The sequence below is a fragment of the Terrapene carolina genome, unplaced genomic scaffold (genome assembly GCF_002925995.2).
Source record: "Terrapene carolina triunguis isolate 2854851 unplaced genomic scaffold, T_m_triunguis-2.0 Scaffold838, whole genome shotgun sequence".
Classification (NCBI taxonomy): Eukaryota; Metazoa; Chordata; order Testudines; family Emydidae; genus Terrapene; species Terrapene triunguis.
The window spans coordinates 2,302,738-2,316,794 of NW_020665189.1; the positions used below are offsets into that span (position 1 = coordinate 2,302,738).

At 55.9% G+C, this 14,057-nt stretch overlaps 1 protein-coding gene across 2 annotated transcripts in view; it reads left to right on the forward strand.

The window, feature by feature from the left end:
- The window catches only part of ARAP3 (ArfGAP with RhoGAP domain, ankyrin repeat and PH domain 3), a 51,083-nt gene that overhangs the window by 22,248 nt on the left and 14,778 nt on the right, over positions 1 to 14,057 (forward strand). For both annotated transcript variants that reach the window (XM_026660853.1, XM_024216904.2), the window contains 11 exons: positions 3,340 to 3,460; positions 4,074 to 4,261; positions 5,116 to 5,222; positions 5,383 to 5,582; positions 6,757 to 6,842; positions 7,145 to 7,327; positions 7,583 to 7,745; positions 12,125 to 12,256; positions 12,350 to 12,503; positions 13,324 to 13,426; positions 13,840 to 14,038. In XM_026660853.1, the coding sequence (XP_026516638.1) occupies positions 3,340 to 3,460; positions 4,074 to 4,261; positions 5,116 to 5,222; positions 5,383 to 5,582; positions 6,757 to 6,842; positions 7,145 to 7,327; positions 7,583 to 7,745; positions 12,125 to 12,256; positions 12,350 to 12,503; positions 13,324 to 13,426; positions 13,840 to 14,038 (1,636 nt within the window). The remainder of the gene's footprint in view (positions 1 to 3,339; positions 3,461 to 4,073; positions 4,262 to 5,115; positions 5,223 to 5,382; positions 5,583 to 6,756; positions 6,843 to 7,144; positions 7,328 to 7,582; positions 7,746 to 12,124; positions 12,257 to 12,349; positions 12,504 to 13,323; positions 13,427 to 13,839; positions 14,039 to 14,057) is intronic.

A 14,057-nucleotide genomic window follows, 5' to 3' on the forward strand; every position in this document is an offset into this window, starting at 1 on the left:
GTATGTACTCCACCTCTCTGAGGGGAGTAGCTTGCAGCGCTGCGAGCGAGCGTGCATCGCTGCAGGCTCTGATTACACTGGCGCTTTACAGCACTGCACTCGCTGCGCTCGGGGGAGGGGCGTTTTCACACCCCTGAGCACAGCAAGTTGCAGCGCTGTACAGCGCCAGTGTAGCCAAGGCCACAGTCTCACCACAACTGGTTTCAGCTCTCAGTGAGCCATAACATAACATAACAAAAGCAGCTCCTAGTGAAGCCTATTTAGATCTATTCTTTCAACAGTGAGGAAAAACAGGTTGAACCAGTCTTACAGAAGACCCTGGTTGAGGGTGTACAGCCTTCTGACTGGGGAGATCTAACTTAGAGAATTTTTTCACTTCAAGGTCCCAGAAACAAAGGCAAGATTTTCATCTTGAGACCAAAAGACCAAAAACATCAAGACACTTGATCACGGTCTTGGATAGACCAAGAGACTACCTACACTTGACCAGTAGTGCCCACTTAACTCTTACAGTACTCAAACATTTAAGCCATTGTTTTACCAAGATTCTTTAAGCTGAAAGTGACTCCCTCCTTTGGGACAGGTTAAGCACAGTCCTTCTTTTCTGTATTCCCACAATAATTACAAACATTGGTAACCATATTTCACTACCTCCACATTCAGTACTAACATAATTTGTGACCCAACATCAGCCAAGTTGATTACAATGAGCAAAACACCGCCCCATCAGCTGATATCTACCAAATCTAAGCAAAGCAGGAGCAAACTGTATTTACATAAACACACCCAGGGTCTCTTCCCCCCTCCCACCTAGCTGTCAGGGAAGCCTTCATTCAGATCCTGTTTACTCACACTTGGCCAGCAGCTTGCCAGGGCTCGCCTGCTGGGAGTGCTGGGAACTCTAACTTGGTGCTGTTGGAGCCAGGGCCAGCTTTAGCAAGTGCGGGGCCCGATTCATGGGGCTTGTACTCACCGGGTGGCGCTCCGAGTCTTCGGCGGCACTTCGGCGGCGGGTCCTTCATTCACTCCGAGTCTTCGCTGCACTTTGGCGGCGGGTGAAGGACCCGCCGCCGAAGTGCCGCCGAAGATCCAGTGCACCACCGGGTGAGTAAAAATTAAAAAGGCCACTGGGCACGGGGCCCTCTTAGGCACAGGGCGCAGGGTCCTCTTAAGTGTGGGGCCCGATTCGGGGGAATCAGCCTAAAGCCGGCCCTGGTTGGAGCAGAATGCAGAACCTCTCCCCAGCCACGCTGGCGTGGAAGCCAGGCCCCAGCTTGGGTAAGGAGGCGGATAGCAGTAGAGCCACTGTGCAGAACCCAGCTGGGTGGCATGGTGGGCCCAGTGTCCTGCACCTCGTGTCGTCAGTCATGCCAGTGCGGCGCGATGGTAAAACTGCTCCTAGAGCAGAGCTCACTTAGCCCAGTTCCACACAGCTCTGGGCACTGCTGAACAGGCCTGGTGTGAGCACTGTGCCACGCGACCTTTCTCCTTCTTTAACACCTGGGTGGCAGCTCCACCGCTTCTGGCCTGTGCTTGGGGCCAGGAGTCACTGAGATGTGTTGGGACACAGCTTGGTCTGAGCATGGGACTGCGAGCCAGGAATTCGGCTCTGATCCTGGCCCTGCGCGGCCTCATCTTCAACAAGAGCCCTCCCCTCTCTGGGCACACAGTTACCCCACTGCCCTGCCTTATTAGGGCTGGGAGGGGGCTGGGCTAGGACAGTGTTACCAGCTTTGCCTGTTACTTTGGGGTATGCTCATTTATTACCGTTACTTTTCTGGGGGTGGGGGGAGTTCTGTACTTCTATCAATGTATAGCTGGTATCACTTGTGTTCTCATATGGAGCTCTACTTCTCCCTGCTGCAAGTTCCTCCAATGGAGCTATCCTGCAGGACCTAGGTTCCCCAGGGCTGGGTTCTTCCAGCCCTAGAATTAGATGAACACACACATGAGAGGACCGGGTTAATCAACACTCACAAGCTGACTCCTTATATGTCCCTGGACTCAGCGGACTGGGTTGAGCAGCACTTCCAAGCTGCCACCCTCATATGTCCCAGGTTCAGCACGTCTTTGTCCCCACTTTCACGTTACAATTGTTCTGGTAGTAACCCACATGATGAGCAAATCCCACAGGATTTTTGATGCTGCAGGGATCGTTTAGCTTAGGTACAAGAAGCGTTGCTGCAGAGCGAATGAGGAAGCCAAAAACACCCACAAGGGGGGGAGAGAGAGAGAGAGAGAGAGAAAGAAGCAACCAGCTTAACCATGAAAGGTATTTATTGCCAGGTAATAACCATAGGGGAGCCAAACAAACAAAACAGTTATAATATTAAATCTAACTTAAACTTGATTATAAAAGTCAGCTTTAGAAAACTAACTGATCACACAAGTCAGGGTCAGAAGGCAATACCTAGAGACAGAGAGAGCTGGATTCTCACCACTCTGTGAAGCTTGAATCGATTAGAGGTCCCAGGTGGTGGGGGTAGCTGAGGTTCCGGAGTGCTGGAGACAGGCAGAGCCCCCAGCAAGATCAGTCAGAAGAAGATGAAGCAGATTTTGTATCCAGGCATCAGAGCACTTACTTGAGCATGGGTAGGGGGTTTTGTAGATACACATAAATGGTTCAATGGAGAACACTAGATTTGTTTATGTGTACACTGATGGCTCAAGGAAGTATACCAAAGTTGTTTTGTTCAGGCTAGATAATGGAAGCTGATCGTTCCTGGCTATGGGCTGTGTTCCGTAGAGGGAGCTCACAATGCAATTAGGCAGCTTCACTATTTTGGATACCAGTAAAGGATTCATTACTAGCATTGGTCTGATAACTACTGAGCTGGGTGTGTGTGGGCGTAGGTTCACTAACATCTGGAGCAGAGATCCCCCATCATGCAGTGCTTCCCTGCTTTTCTGGTCCCAGAGTTCTGTGCGGTTCTTGCCTTGGAATCTCTGTTCTCCATTCTATATACTAATGGAGATGCCTCCTTGTCTCATCTTCGATGCAAATGAAGCTAGGGGGGTTTCCTTAATCCTGTCGCTCTTATCCCAAGGGTTTAGGCGTGTCTCCCACTGCCTTTTCATTGCTTTTTGTAAGTCTTTCTTCTGATCGGTTTTGGTTCAAGCAGAGGCTGGGTGACAGGGAAGGCTTTCATGAGTCAGACAGGCTGGGTACTGCGCCCTGGTTCCCCAAGAACACAGAGCTGCTAGGTAACAAAAGGACCACATAAACACTAAGTTAGGCCAAAGCAAACTCCCTGGGCCCTGCCTGAAGGGGGCGCACTGCCAGCAGGGGCAATGGGGTCCTGTCAGAGCTGGGGTGTAACCCTCATGGGGTCATTCCAGGAGCCATATCCCAAGGGTGTGATCCCGCTCTCTGTCATCGAGATGGCACGCGCCACCAAGGAGAACAAGTTCCAGGTCGTCACAAGCCACAGGATCTTTCTCTTCAGAGCCGAGAACGAAGGTGAGAGAGACCCCCAGCCAGAGACCCCCCTCCAGAAACCACCCCCCATCCACAGCCCCTGGCCAGAGCCCCCCTGGCCAGAGACCACCCCAATCCACAGCTCCTGGCCAGAGCTTTCCCCTCACCCAGCCAGAGCCCAAACCCCCTTGAGGGTTTCCTCCATCCTCAGCCCTCCCCTCCCAAGTCGGAGCCCCCTCCCCCACTGTGGGTCCTTCAGCCCAAACTCCCTTAGGTGCCTGCATCCACAACTCTTTCCCCCGCCCCAGCTGCTTCCTCCAGCCCAATCTCTGTGCCCCCTGTACGGACCATTCCTCTCCCCGCACCCCCACTCATGGCCTCCCTCAGTCACTGCTTCCCCGTGGAGTCCCTACTTCCCAGTGACAGCGCTTGCTGCTCCCCCGGCCCAGCCTGCCACCACGGGGAGCTCCCCAAGATCTGCTGCAGCAAGCGCCCCTCTGCTGCTGCTGGGCCAGTTGCTCATCCCTGCTCTGCTTCCCGAGCCTGGGGGGTGGGCTCCATCCGTGGTGTCCTGGCTACGCCCAGAGCCGGTGGTGCCGGACTGCGTGTGGACACTCATTGCCTGTCTCCACCCCGCCGCTGCTGTGCCCTGCAGCTCAGAGGAACGAGTGGTGCTCCACCTTGCAGAGGAAGGTGGCAGAGCAGCGGTTGGTCAGCCCCCGGCCCCGCCTGGCCAGCAGCACTCACTGCCAGAAGTGTGGCGCCCTGGAGCTCAAGGGCCACAAGTCCAAGCTGTTTGCAGCCCTCAGCCTGGCCAACATGTGGCTGTACAAGAACGAGCAGGTGAGCAAGGCGGGGCCTGGCCGTGCTGCAGGTGAGGAGCCCCAGAGTCCCCCAGCAGCATGAAGCCAGGCTGAGTCTGAGGCCACCCCGGCAAGCCTGGGCCCAGCACCCAACGGCCCCAGCTTGGGACTCCCAAGGGGGGGACCCACATGCTGTTGAGGCCTCTGTGGCCGGGAGCAGAGACAATGGCCCGGAGCCTGTATGCCCACACCTGTGGGCAGGCCAAGGAGCTGGGGATGCCCGCTCAGGTGCTGTTTGGGGGTGTTTCCTGCAGCCCCCGCGGCTTTACGTGTGCCTAACGCCAGCGCGGGCCAGGCTGCTCTGACTGGGGACCAGCCCCTTCCCCTGCGGGACCTGACGAAGGAGAGGGCACTGGGCTGGGATGGGGGAGATGGTGGCCCCTGGCTCCAGGGCCGGTTGCTCCCCCTCTGTAACACAGGGTGGCCATTCTCCCTCGCCTGGCCCACCCCCAGCAGCATGCGTGAGGAGCCAGGGACTGGGGATAGGGCAGAGAGGATAGTGTAGCAGACAGCCCTGGGCTGTAAGAGCAGAGTCTGAGTCCCCACCTCACCAGGGCTGGGTTATTCCTGGCATGGGTAGCGTGTGTGTGTGGGGGGGTGCCCACATCCCCCACCCCACAGGGTATGTGCTTGTGTGGAGTCTTAGTGCAGGCTGGCAAAGCGAGCCCACTGGCATGCCAAGAGGGAGAATGCCCCATGCGGGCATTTCTGTCTGTGGATGTGGAGTGTGTGCAGCTGTCCTGCAGGGTTGGGGGTGCTGTGCCCCCTGGGCTTGGGCCATGGCACTGCAGGTCTAAGGCTGCAGCCTCTCACTGCATCCGTCTCCATTCGTAGTTCTTTAAAATGGGCATCGCCATCTGCCTGATCGAGCTCCATGGCGCCACCATCCGGGAGGCCAAGAACCGCAGCTTCGAGCTCATCAGCCCATTCAAGATCTTCAGGTAACTGCGCTGGGGGGCGCCAGTCGGGGGTTTGGCTTGAGGCTGGGCAGCGTATTGGGTGCCCCAGCTTACCTGGGTGCTGCAGCAGGACTCTGTGTAACTCGGGTGCCCAAGGACGAGCCCAGGACACTCTGAGTTTCCTGGCTGTGCCTTTGCCCAGCTTCGTGGCCGAGTCGGAGCGGGAAAAGCGGGAGTGGATGGAGGCGCTGCAGGACGCCATTGCAGAGATGCTGTATGACTACGAGGTGGCCGAGAAAATCTGGTCCAACAAAGCCAACAAGTTCTGTGCTGACTGCAGAGCCCTGAGCCCCGACTGGGCATCCATCAACCTGTGCGTGGTGATCTGCAAGCAGTGTGCAGGCCAGTGCATTTCCTCCCTCCCTTCCCTGCCGGCGGGGGAGGGGTGGGTAAGAGCGCTTGACGGATCCGTGGGAGTGGGGGCTGGGCGGGGCAGTAGATAGTTTGGGAGGCTGGGTATATTGGCCGGGTGGGTTGGTGAGTGGGTATACCGGCTGGGCGGGGCAGTATATCTGCTTGGGTGTGTCAATGTGTAGGCAGGTTGGTATATCGGCTGCGCGGGTTGGTGGTGGGGTATATCGGGTGGGTGGGTTGGTGGGTGGGTATATGGGGCGGGTGGGTGGTATATCAGCCAGGCGAGTTGGCAGGTGGGCGAGGGAATATATCAGCTGCGTGAGTTTGTGTTTGGGCGGGCGGGTATATCAGTTGGGTAGGTCGATGGGTGGGTGTATCAGCCAGGTGGGATGGCGGGTGGATGGGTCAGTGGTTGGATGGGCAGGTATATTGGACAATTGGGGTGGGATGGCGGGAGAGTGGGTCAGTATATGAGCCAGGCAGGCAAGTGGGATGGCAGGTGGGTGGGTCAGCATATGGGCCAGGTGAGTCGGAGGAATGGTGGCTCAGCAGGTCAGTATATAGGCCAGGCAGGTCACTGGGATGGGGGGCAGGTGGGTCAGTATATGGGCCAGGCGGGTCAGTGGGATGGCAGGTGAGTGGTTCACTATATGGGCAGGTGGGTGGGTGGGTGGGATGGCGGGGCGGGGCTCAGTATATGGGCCAAATGGGTCGGTGGGATGGCAGGGGGAGGGTCAGTATATTGGCCAGGTGGGTCAGTGGGATGGTGGGTGGGTGGGTGGGTCAGTATATGGGCCAGGCGGCTCAGTGGTATGGCGGGTGGGCGAGTCAGTATATGGGCCAGGTGGGTCGGTGGGATGGCGGGTGGGTGGGTCAGTATATGTGCTAGGTGGGTCAGTGGGAGGATGGGTCAGTATATGGGCCAGGCAGGTCGGTGGCATTGCGGGTGGGTGGGTCAGTACATGGGCCAGGTGGGTCGGTGGGATGGTGGGCAAGTCAGTAATATGGGGCAGGCGGGTCAGTGTGGGGCTGTGTGGCTGGGTCAGAAGGTAGGCCAGCTGGCTGGGCAGGTGGGTGGATTGGCCGGCCGGGTTGGTGGCGTAGCGATTGTGCAGTTGCTATGCAGCTGGGCTGCTCACAGTCTCTCTGCTGCTCCTGACAGGTCAGCACCGGAGCCTGGGCTCCAGCGTGTCCAAGGTGCAGAGCCTGAAGCTCGACACCAGTGTCTGGAGCAATGAGATTGTCCAGGTACAGAGACTGCCCAGCTCGCCCCCACCCATGCGCTGCCATGGCCAGCGCCCACAAGGCAGAGCTGACATTACAGAAATGTGTGTCACAGTCTGGGTCTGGCGGAGGGGGAAGTGGGGGTTCATCTTCCTGGGGATGCCCTGGCACGGGGGAGAGGACCCACAGCATTCCCCCAGGGCATCCCCAGTCCATCTTTGACACCCAGCCCCCTCCAGGGGCTTGCGATGTCCCCCCTCGACAATCCACAGGATCCCCCCATGCTATCTCGCCCCCTCCCTCAGTGACTCTGCGCTCTCATTCAGCTGTTCATCGTGCTGGGGAACGAGCGAGCGAACCGGTTCTGGGCCGCGCGCCTCCCGCCCTCTGAGGCCCTCTACCCAGACTCCAGCGCAGAGCAGAGACAGGTCTTCATCACTCACAAATACCGCGATGGGCGGTACCGCCGCCCACACCCCCGCTACACCTCCCAGGATGACGTGCTGCAGGTAACCGGCAGGCTGGGCTTGGCACAGGCTCTGGAGAGCGCAGTGAACTCCCTCACTGACTAACACCCCCTCCTGCACTTGTGGCAGGGGCTCAGAGGCCGTGGGGATGGGCAGGATAGGCCCGACCTTCTGTGTGGGCACACATGCATGCATTGCTCCCCTTCCTTCCCCTGAGCTGGCAGCCAGGTGCCCATGGAGCAGGGGGCATGCAGTGGCTTGGGAGCCCTGGTCCACTGATTGTGTCTCTCGCCCTAGGCGCTCTGTGCTGCTGTGGCAGGGCCCGGCCTGCTGAAGACAATCTTGCAGTTCTTCTCTGCCACTGAAGCCGGGATGGCAGCTGACACAGGGGGCTGCGACGGGTCGCAGGGAACCGAGCTCTGGCAGACCCCTGAGAACAGCTGGCATGGGAACCATCCAGGTAACTGGAGATCCCAGAGCCCCCTGCCCCACAGTGGTGGTGGGGGATGGCTTATCTGTCAGTGCCCCCCACCCCTGCTCATGCCCATTCTGGTTCTGCTGCCCTCTGCGTTGGCAAATTTGTGCCACCCATTTTCCCGTGGAACATTGGGGCATCAGAAGAGAGCCGTGAGGCTGAGGCTTCAGCCAGAGCCAGTCATCCCAAGGGGCCGATCCCACAGTTCTCCAGGTCCCGCAGGGGCCAGCTTTGTCATTATCCCACATTGCGCCCAGCTTTGAGCCATGGCAAACTGAGAGGGATGCCTGTGAGCCCCCTGTGTCCTGCACTAGGAGGGGACTCTCTGCTCCGCAGGCAATCCACCACCCCCGGAAACCCGCTGCCAACACAGAACTCCACCTCCCCCGGAACCCCACTGCCCCACATGGAACCAACCCTGTCCCACATGGAATCTCCCAGCCTCACATGGAACCCACTGCTTTTGGAACACCCTCCCTTCCCCACACTTGGACCATTGGTCTCTGTTCCATTGACCTGCCCAGGGTCACCACCCAACTCCCACAAGGTGGCAATGTTTCCATGGGGTCAGGGCAGCCACAGGTTTTGCTTTGCTACCCTCTGCAGTGTGTTGGGGAAGGGTCAACACATCTTTTGTAAAGATAAATCATGCCTCACCAATCTATTGGAATTCTTTGAGGGCATGAGCAAGCATGTGGACAAAGGGAATCCAGTGGATATAGTGTACTTGGACTTTCAGGAAGCCTTTGACAAGGTCCCTCCCCAAAGGCTCTTAAGCAAAGTAAGCTGTCATGCGATAAGAGGGAAGGTCCTCTCATGGATCAGTAACTGGTTAAAAGACAGGAAGCAAAGGGTAGGAATAAATGGTCGGTTTTCAGAATGGAGAGAGGTAAATAGTGGTGTCTCCCAGGGATCTGCACTGTGACTAGTGCTGTTCAATATAAATGATCTGGAAAAAGGGGCAAACAGTGAGGTTGCAAAATTTGAAGACAATACAAAACTACTCAAGATAGTTAAGTCCAAAGCAGACTGCAAAGAGTTACAAAGGGACGTCACAAAACTGGGTAACTGGGTAACAAAATGGCAAATGAAATTTAATGTTGATAAATGCAAAGTAATGCACATTGGAAAACATCATCTCAACTATACATATCAAAATGATGGAATCTAAATTAGCTGTTATCCATCAGGAAAGAGATCTTGGAGTCATTGTGAATAGTCCTCTGAAAATTTCTGCTCATTGTGCAGCAGTAATCAAAAAGCTAACAGAATTTTAGGAACCATTAGGAAAGGGATAGAAGATAAAACAGTAAATATCATAATGCCACCATATAAATGCTACTCCTGGGGGAATTCTGCACCACTGCACAAAATTTATGTCCCCCACATATTTCTTTGCTTCCCTGTAGAAAAATGACTTTCTGACAGGGAAGCAAAGGGAAGTCATAAGAGCGGTCATACGACCCTCCCCAGCAATACGTTTCGGGTGCCAAGGGCAGCCAGCAGAGAGGTAAATCACTGTGGGGCAGTGGGCTGGACTGAAGAAGACCCGACTGGTGGCTCCTATCCTGTGCCGGGCTCAGCTGCTAGTCCCGGCTGGGCTGAGGAGGATGGAACTTCCTCTTCCCCTGCACGGCATTCGGGGCCGTGTCAGACCCACCCCCAGATTTCTCCCCTGGCTGTAGGAAGCTCTGCAAACTCCCCCTCCCACTGCCGCACGCTTCCTGCGCCCATCATTCCTGAGCTGCAGGGGGAGGTATCACTGTACTGGGAGCTGCTCCGCCATCCGCCCAATCCCCGTGCATCCAGACCCCCTCATACCCAGAACCCCCTCTGACGAGCCCACTCCCACTGCACCTGGACCACCCTGACAAGCCACCTGCACCCAAATCCTCACCCTACCAAACCCCAACCTACTGCACATGGATCCCCACCCCACTGAGCCCCACTCCCACAGCATCTGGAATCCCCCACTGAGACCCCCACACCCAGACCTCCCCTGCTGAGCCTTAACCACCTTCACCTAGACCCCCCTGCAGAGTCCCATTACTGTTGCACCCAGAACCCCCCAACAAGTCCCTGTGCATCCAGATCCCCCCACACCCAGATCCCCCACTGAGCCACCTGGACCCAGATTGTCCCACACAGAGCCCTCTCAACCTACACCTGGATCCTCCCACACTAAGCCCCTCCACACTTGGATCCTGCTTTGCTGAGCTTGCCTGCCCACACCAGGTGCACCTGGCACCGAGGGGCAGGGCCCTGGGAAGTTTCTGGGGCAGGCCCGGTCTTTGCGCTGTGTGCATTGGGTGCAGCCTCATCACTGAGTCCGTGTCCTGAGGGGGACCTGCACAGTGATCTCCCACCTCTGTGCAGCCAGTGGCCTGTGCTCCCCAATGCCATGCTGGAGCCTCCACATTTATTTGACAAATAACATTTGCAGAATTTTAAAATATTGTGCGCATAATAATTTTTTCGTGCAGAAGCCCACACCTTGAATACTGCATGCAATTCTGGTCACCCATGTCAAAAAGAGATATTAGAATTGGAAAAAATTCAAAGGGCAACAAAAATGATTTAGGGGTATGGAACAGCTTCATAGGAGAGATTAAAAAGACTGGGATTGTTCATCTCAGAAAAGAGATGACCAAGGGAGGATATGATAGAGGTCTATAAAATCAGGAATGGTGTGGAAAAAGTGGCTAGGGAAGTGCTATTGACCACTTCACATAACATAAAAGCTGGGGTCACCCAATGAAATTAATAGGCAGCAGGTAAAAAAACCCCACAAGGATGTATTTCTTCAAACAACTCACAGTCAACCCGTAGAACTCATTGCCAGGGGATGTTGTGAAGGCCAACGTATAATAGGGTTCAAAACAGAACTATATAAATTCCTGGAGGATAGGTCCATCAATGGCTATCAGACAAGATGGTCAGTGATGCAATCCCAAGCTCTGCGTGTCCCTAGCCTCTGACTGACAGAAGCTGGGAGAGGACAACAGGGGATGGATCACTCAATAATTGCCCTGTTCTGTTCATTCCCTCTGAAGCACCTGGCATTGGCCACTGTCAGAAGACAGGACACTGGGCTAGATGAACCATTGCTCTGACCCAGTGTGACAGCTTCGGTCACAGAAACCCCCTTAAGACTGTCACTAGATGTGCTGGGGTACCACTGAGAACAAACCCCCCTGCCAGAGAAGGCTTCCTTCCACTCTTGTGTTGCTGAGTAAGACACTCCAGTCAATTACAGCACAGACCAAGAGGTTGGGCCACACCCCCCTGCAGTTCAGGGGTTTCTTAGTTAACAGAGACTTTCCCAGGACCCAGTATTCAGTCTTTCTGGGAGCCTAAACCCCAAATGAATCCATTTTACTCTGTATAAAGCGTATACAGGGTAAACTCATAAATTGTCTGTCCTCTATAACACTGATAGATATGCACAGCTGTTTGCTCCCCCAGGTATTAGTCACTAACTCTGGGTTCAATAATAAGCAAAAGTGATTGTATTAAGTATAAAAAGTAGGATTTAAGTGGTTCCAAGTAATAACAGACAGAACAAAGTAAGTTACCAAGCAAAATGAAACAAAACAAGCAAGTCTAAGCCTAATACATTAAGAAACTGCATACAGGTAAATCTCACCCTTAGAGCTGTTCCAATAAGCTTCTTTCACAGACTGGACTCCTTCCTAGTCTGGGCCCAGCAATCACTCACACCCTCATAGTTACTGTCCTTTGTTCCAGTTTCTTTCAGGCATTTCTTGGGGGGTGGAGAGGCCATCCCTTAAGCCAGCTGAAGACAAAATGGAGAGGCTTCCAGGGCCTTTTATATTCTCTCCTTGTGGGTGGAAACCCCTTTGTTCTGTGCAAAATCACAGCAACAAGATGGAGTTTGTAGCCACCTGGGCAACTCACGTGTCCATGAATGATTCAGCTTTTTGCAGTTCGACACCATTGTTTACATGTTAGTTTGAATGTTCCCAGGAAAGTTCAGATGTGGATTGGCATCTCCCAAAGTCCATTGTCAGTTAAGTGTTTCTTGATTGGGCATTTATTGAGAATAGCCCTTTCTCAAGAAGCTGAACAAATGCTTCACTGAGGCTACTCAGAATCAAACACACTGAGATACAAGTACATAGCCAATATTCATAACTTCAAGTACAAAAATGATACACACATACAGACAGCATAATCATAACCAGCAAACTACAACCTTTCCATAGACACCCCCACTTGACCTCTTCTGTACAAGACCTGGTGCCACCATAGGACCCTGGTTGCAACAATGATCTATACAGTCACAGTTCATGTCAATAACGTCACACCCAGTATGGCCATTCTTAGGTTATTGTGTTTGGCAGGGAGCCCCAGTGCGCAGGAGCTGAGTCTGGAAGGGGTCTACAATGAGATCACCCAGCCTGTGGTGCACAGTGGCTACCTCTACAAGGCACCAGCCCTCTCCAAGCTCTCCAGCACCAGGAAGAGCAGAGATGGTAGGTATGGGCCAGGCCCCATGGTGGCTAGGATGGAGAGAGGCTGCTCGGTGTGGCAGGGACCTGCCCTTGCTGACAGTGTGTTCCCTGCAGAACTGCACCGCGTCTGGTGCTCCCTGGAGAAGTCTCTCCTCTTCTACGAGACTGACAAGTGTTCTGAGTTAGTGGGGAAGGTTGAGCTGGCTGACATGGTCTCGCTGGGCGTGAGCAGAGCAGATGGACTGGCCAGTCCTGGGCCTCCAGACAGGTACCCTGCCCCGAGGGGACATGCCCCTTCCCCGTCTGCACCCCGGGGGAACGCCCACCTTCTTCCACCTCAATCGGCATCCTGGCCGGAGCACAGGCAGGTTACTCCCCGAAATCCCCCAGGGTCCAGGCCCTCGCCGGAGCCCCCATGTGGTGAGTGGATCAGAGGCAGCGAGACCCCCAGGCACTGGGTGCAGGCAGGGGCTTGGGCATGGCACGGCACTGCCCTGCTGGAAGAGGCAGGCAGCCACCTTGGGGTCCGAGCAGTTCCGGGGACATGCACTGGGGAGGCAGGGGGATTAGCAGTGAAGGGGCACTATGCCCTTATGCTGAAGGGGCTGTGGTGCAGGGGCTGGGCCTGCTGAGTCCCCGCAGGAAGCTCCCTGCCTCATGAGGCTATCTATAACCAGGCCCTCTGAGTTCGCCCCACTGGGCCCAAACCCTCACCACTGGGGTCTCCTGCTTGGTGCTGCAGATGTCCCAGTGAAGGCTACCTAGTGACCCTGGGCCCCCTGCTCCTGCTGCCTGGGGGAGTCGCATTCTGGCTTCTGTGTGCAGGGAGGCAGCTAGAGCTGGGCCATTTGGAAGGGCCAGCTGCCCTCCGGCCACCTGCTGGCCTTGCGCCCTGGGCCTAGCCAGCCCCATGAGCAGGGCCAGTCCTCAGGGCCATGGCCTCCATGCAGCAGAGCTCAGTACGGCCCAGGCTTAGGCCTTGGGAAGGGTCATTTTCACTGCTGGACCAGAGTGCAAAGGCTGTGGGGGGCAGGGCACTGGGCTGCTGGGGGAGCCCTGCCCCCCTATGCCTTTGCCTTCATCTACAGGTTCCGCTTCACCTTGGAGCTTTTCCTGAGTGGCGACAAAGTGCAGCAGCTGGGAGCTGACGGGCTGGACACCCTGCAGGCCTGGGCCAGCGCCATCGGCAAGGTGTGTGACACGGTCACCCAGGGCACAGGCCCAGTGCGGCACCGTGCCTAGCAGCACCAGCCATGGGTCAGGCTGGGAAACTGCTGCTGAGAGCTGCAGCACTAACTTGCCTCATCTCCCTGGCATGACAGACCCGCCCCCAAACTGGCATGCTGCTGGCTGGGGGGGTCCAGGATCCAATCAGCATCCCTCCTACCCACCACATAGGGCATAGCCCCCCGCCCTGGCACTGTCCCCCTCCACACACACACGCAGGGTATAGTGTTCTGCCCTGGTTCCATCCCCAATGCAGGGCATAGTCCTTCGCCTTGTTCCTGTCCCCACCCCCAGCCACCCAAACTGGGGCACAGCCCTCTGCGATGCCCTCACCCTGCACTCAGTCCAGATCTAACTGGTCTCTCCATCCCATGCAGTGGTTCACACCGCTCAGCTGTCACTGCCTGCTGGGCTACGAGTTCCAGAGAGTGGGACAGTTGCGCTGCAGATCCATGCTCAGTCCTGAGCAGTGGCTGCAGGGCTTCTTCATCCTGCAGAAAGCCCACCTGTTCTTCTGCCCGGGGGAGGAGGGCGCAGCCGAGGACAGCATCAACCTCCGGAGGCTGCAGGAGCTCAGTGAGTACAGCCCTCGCCT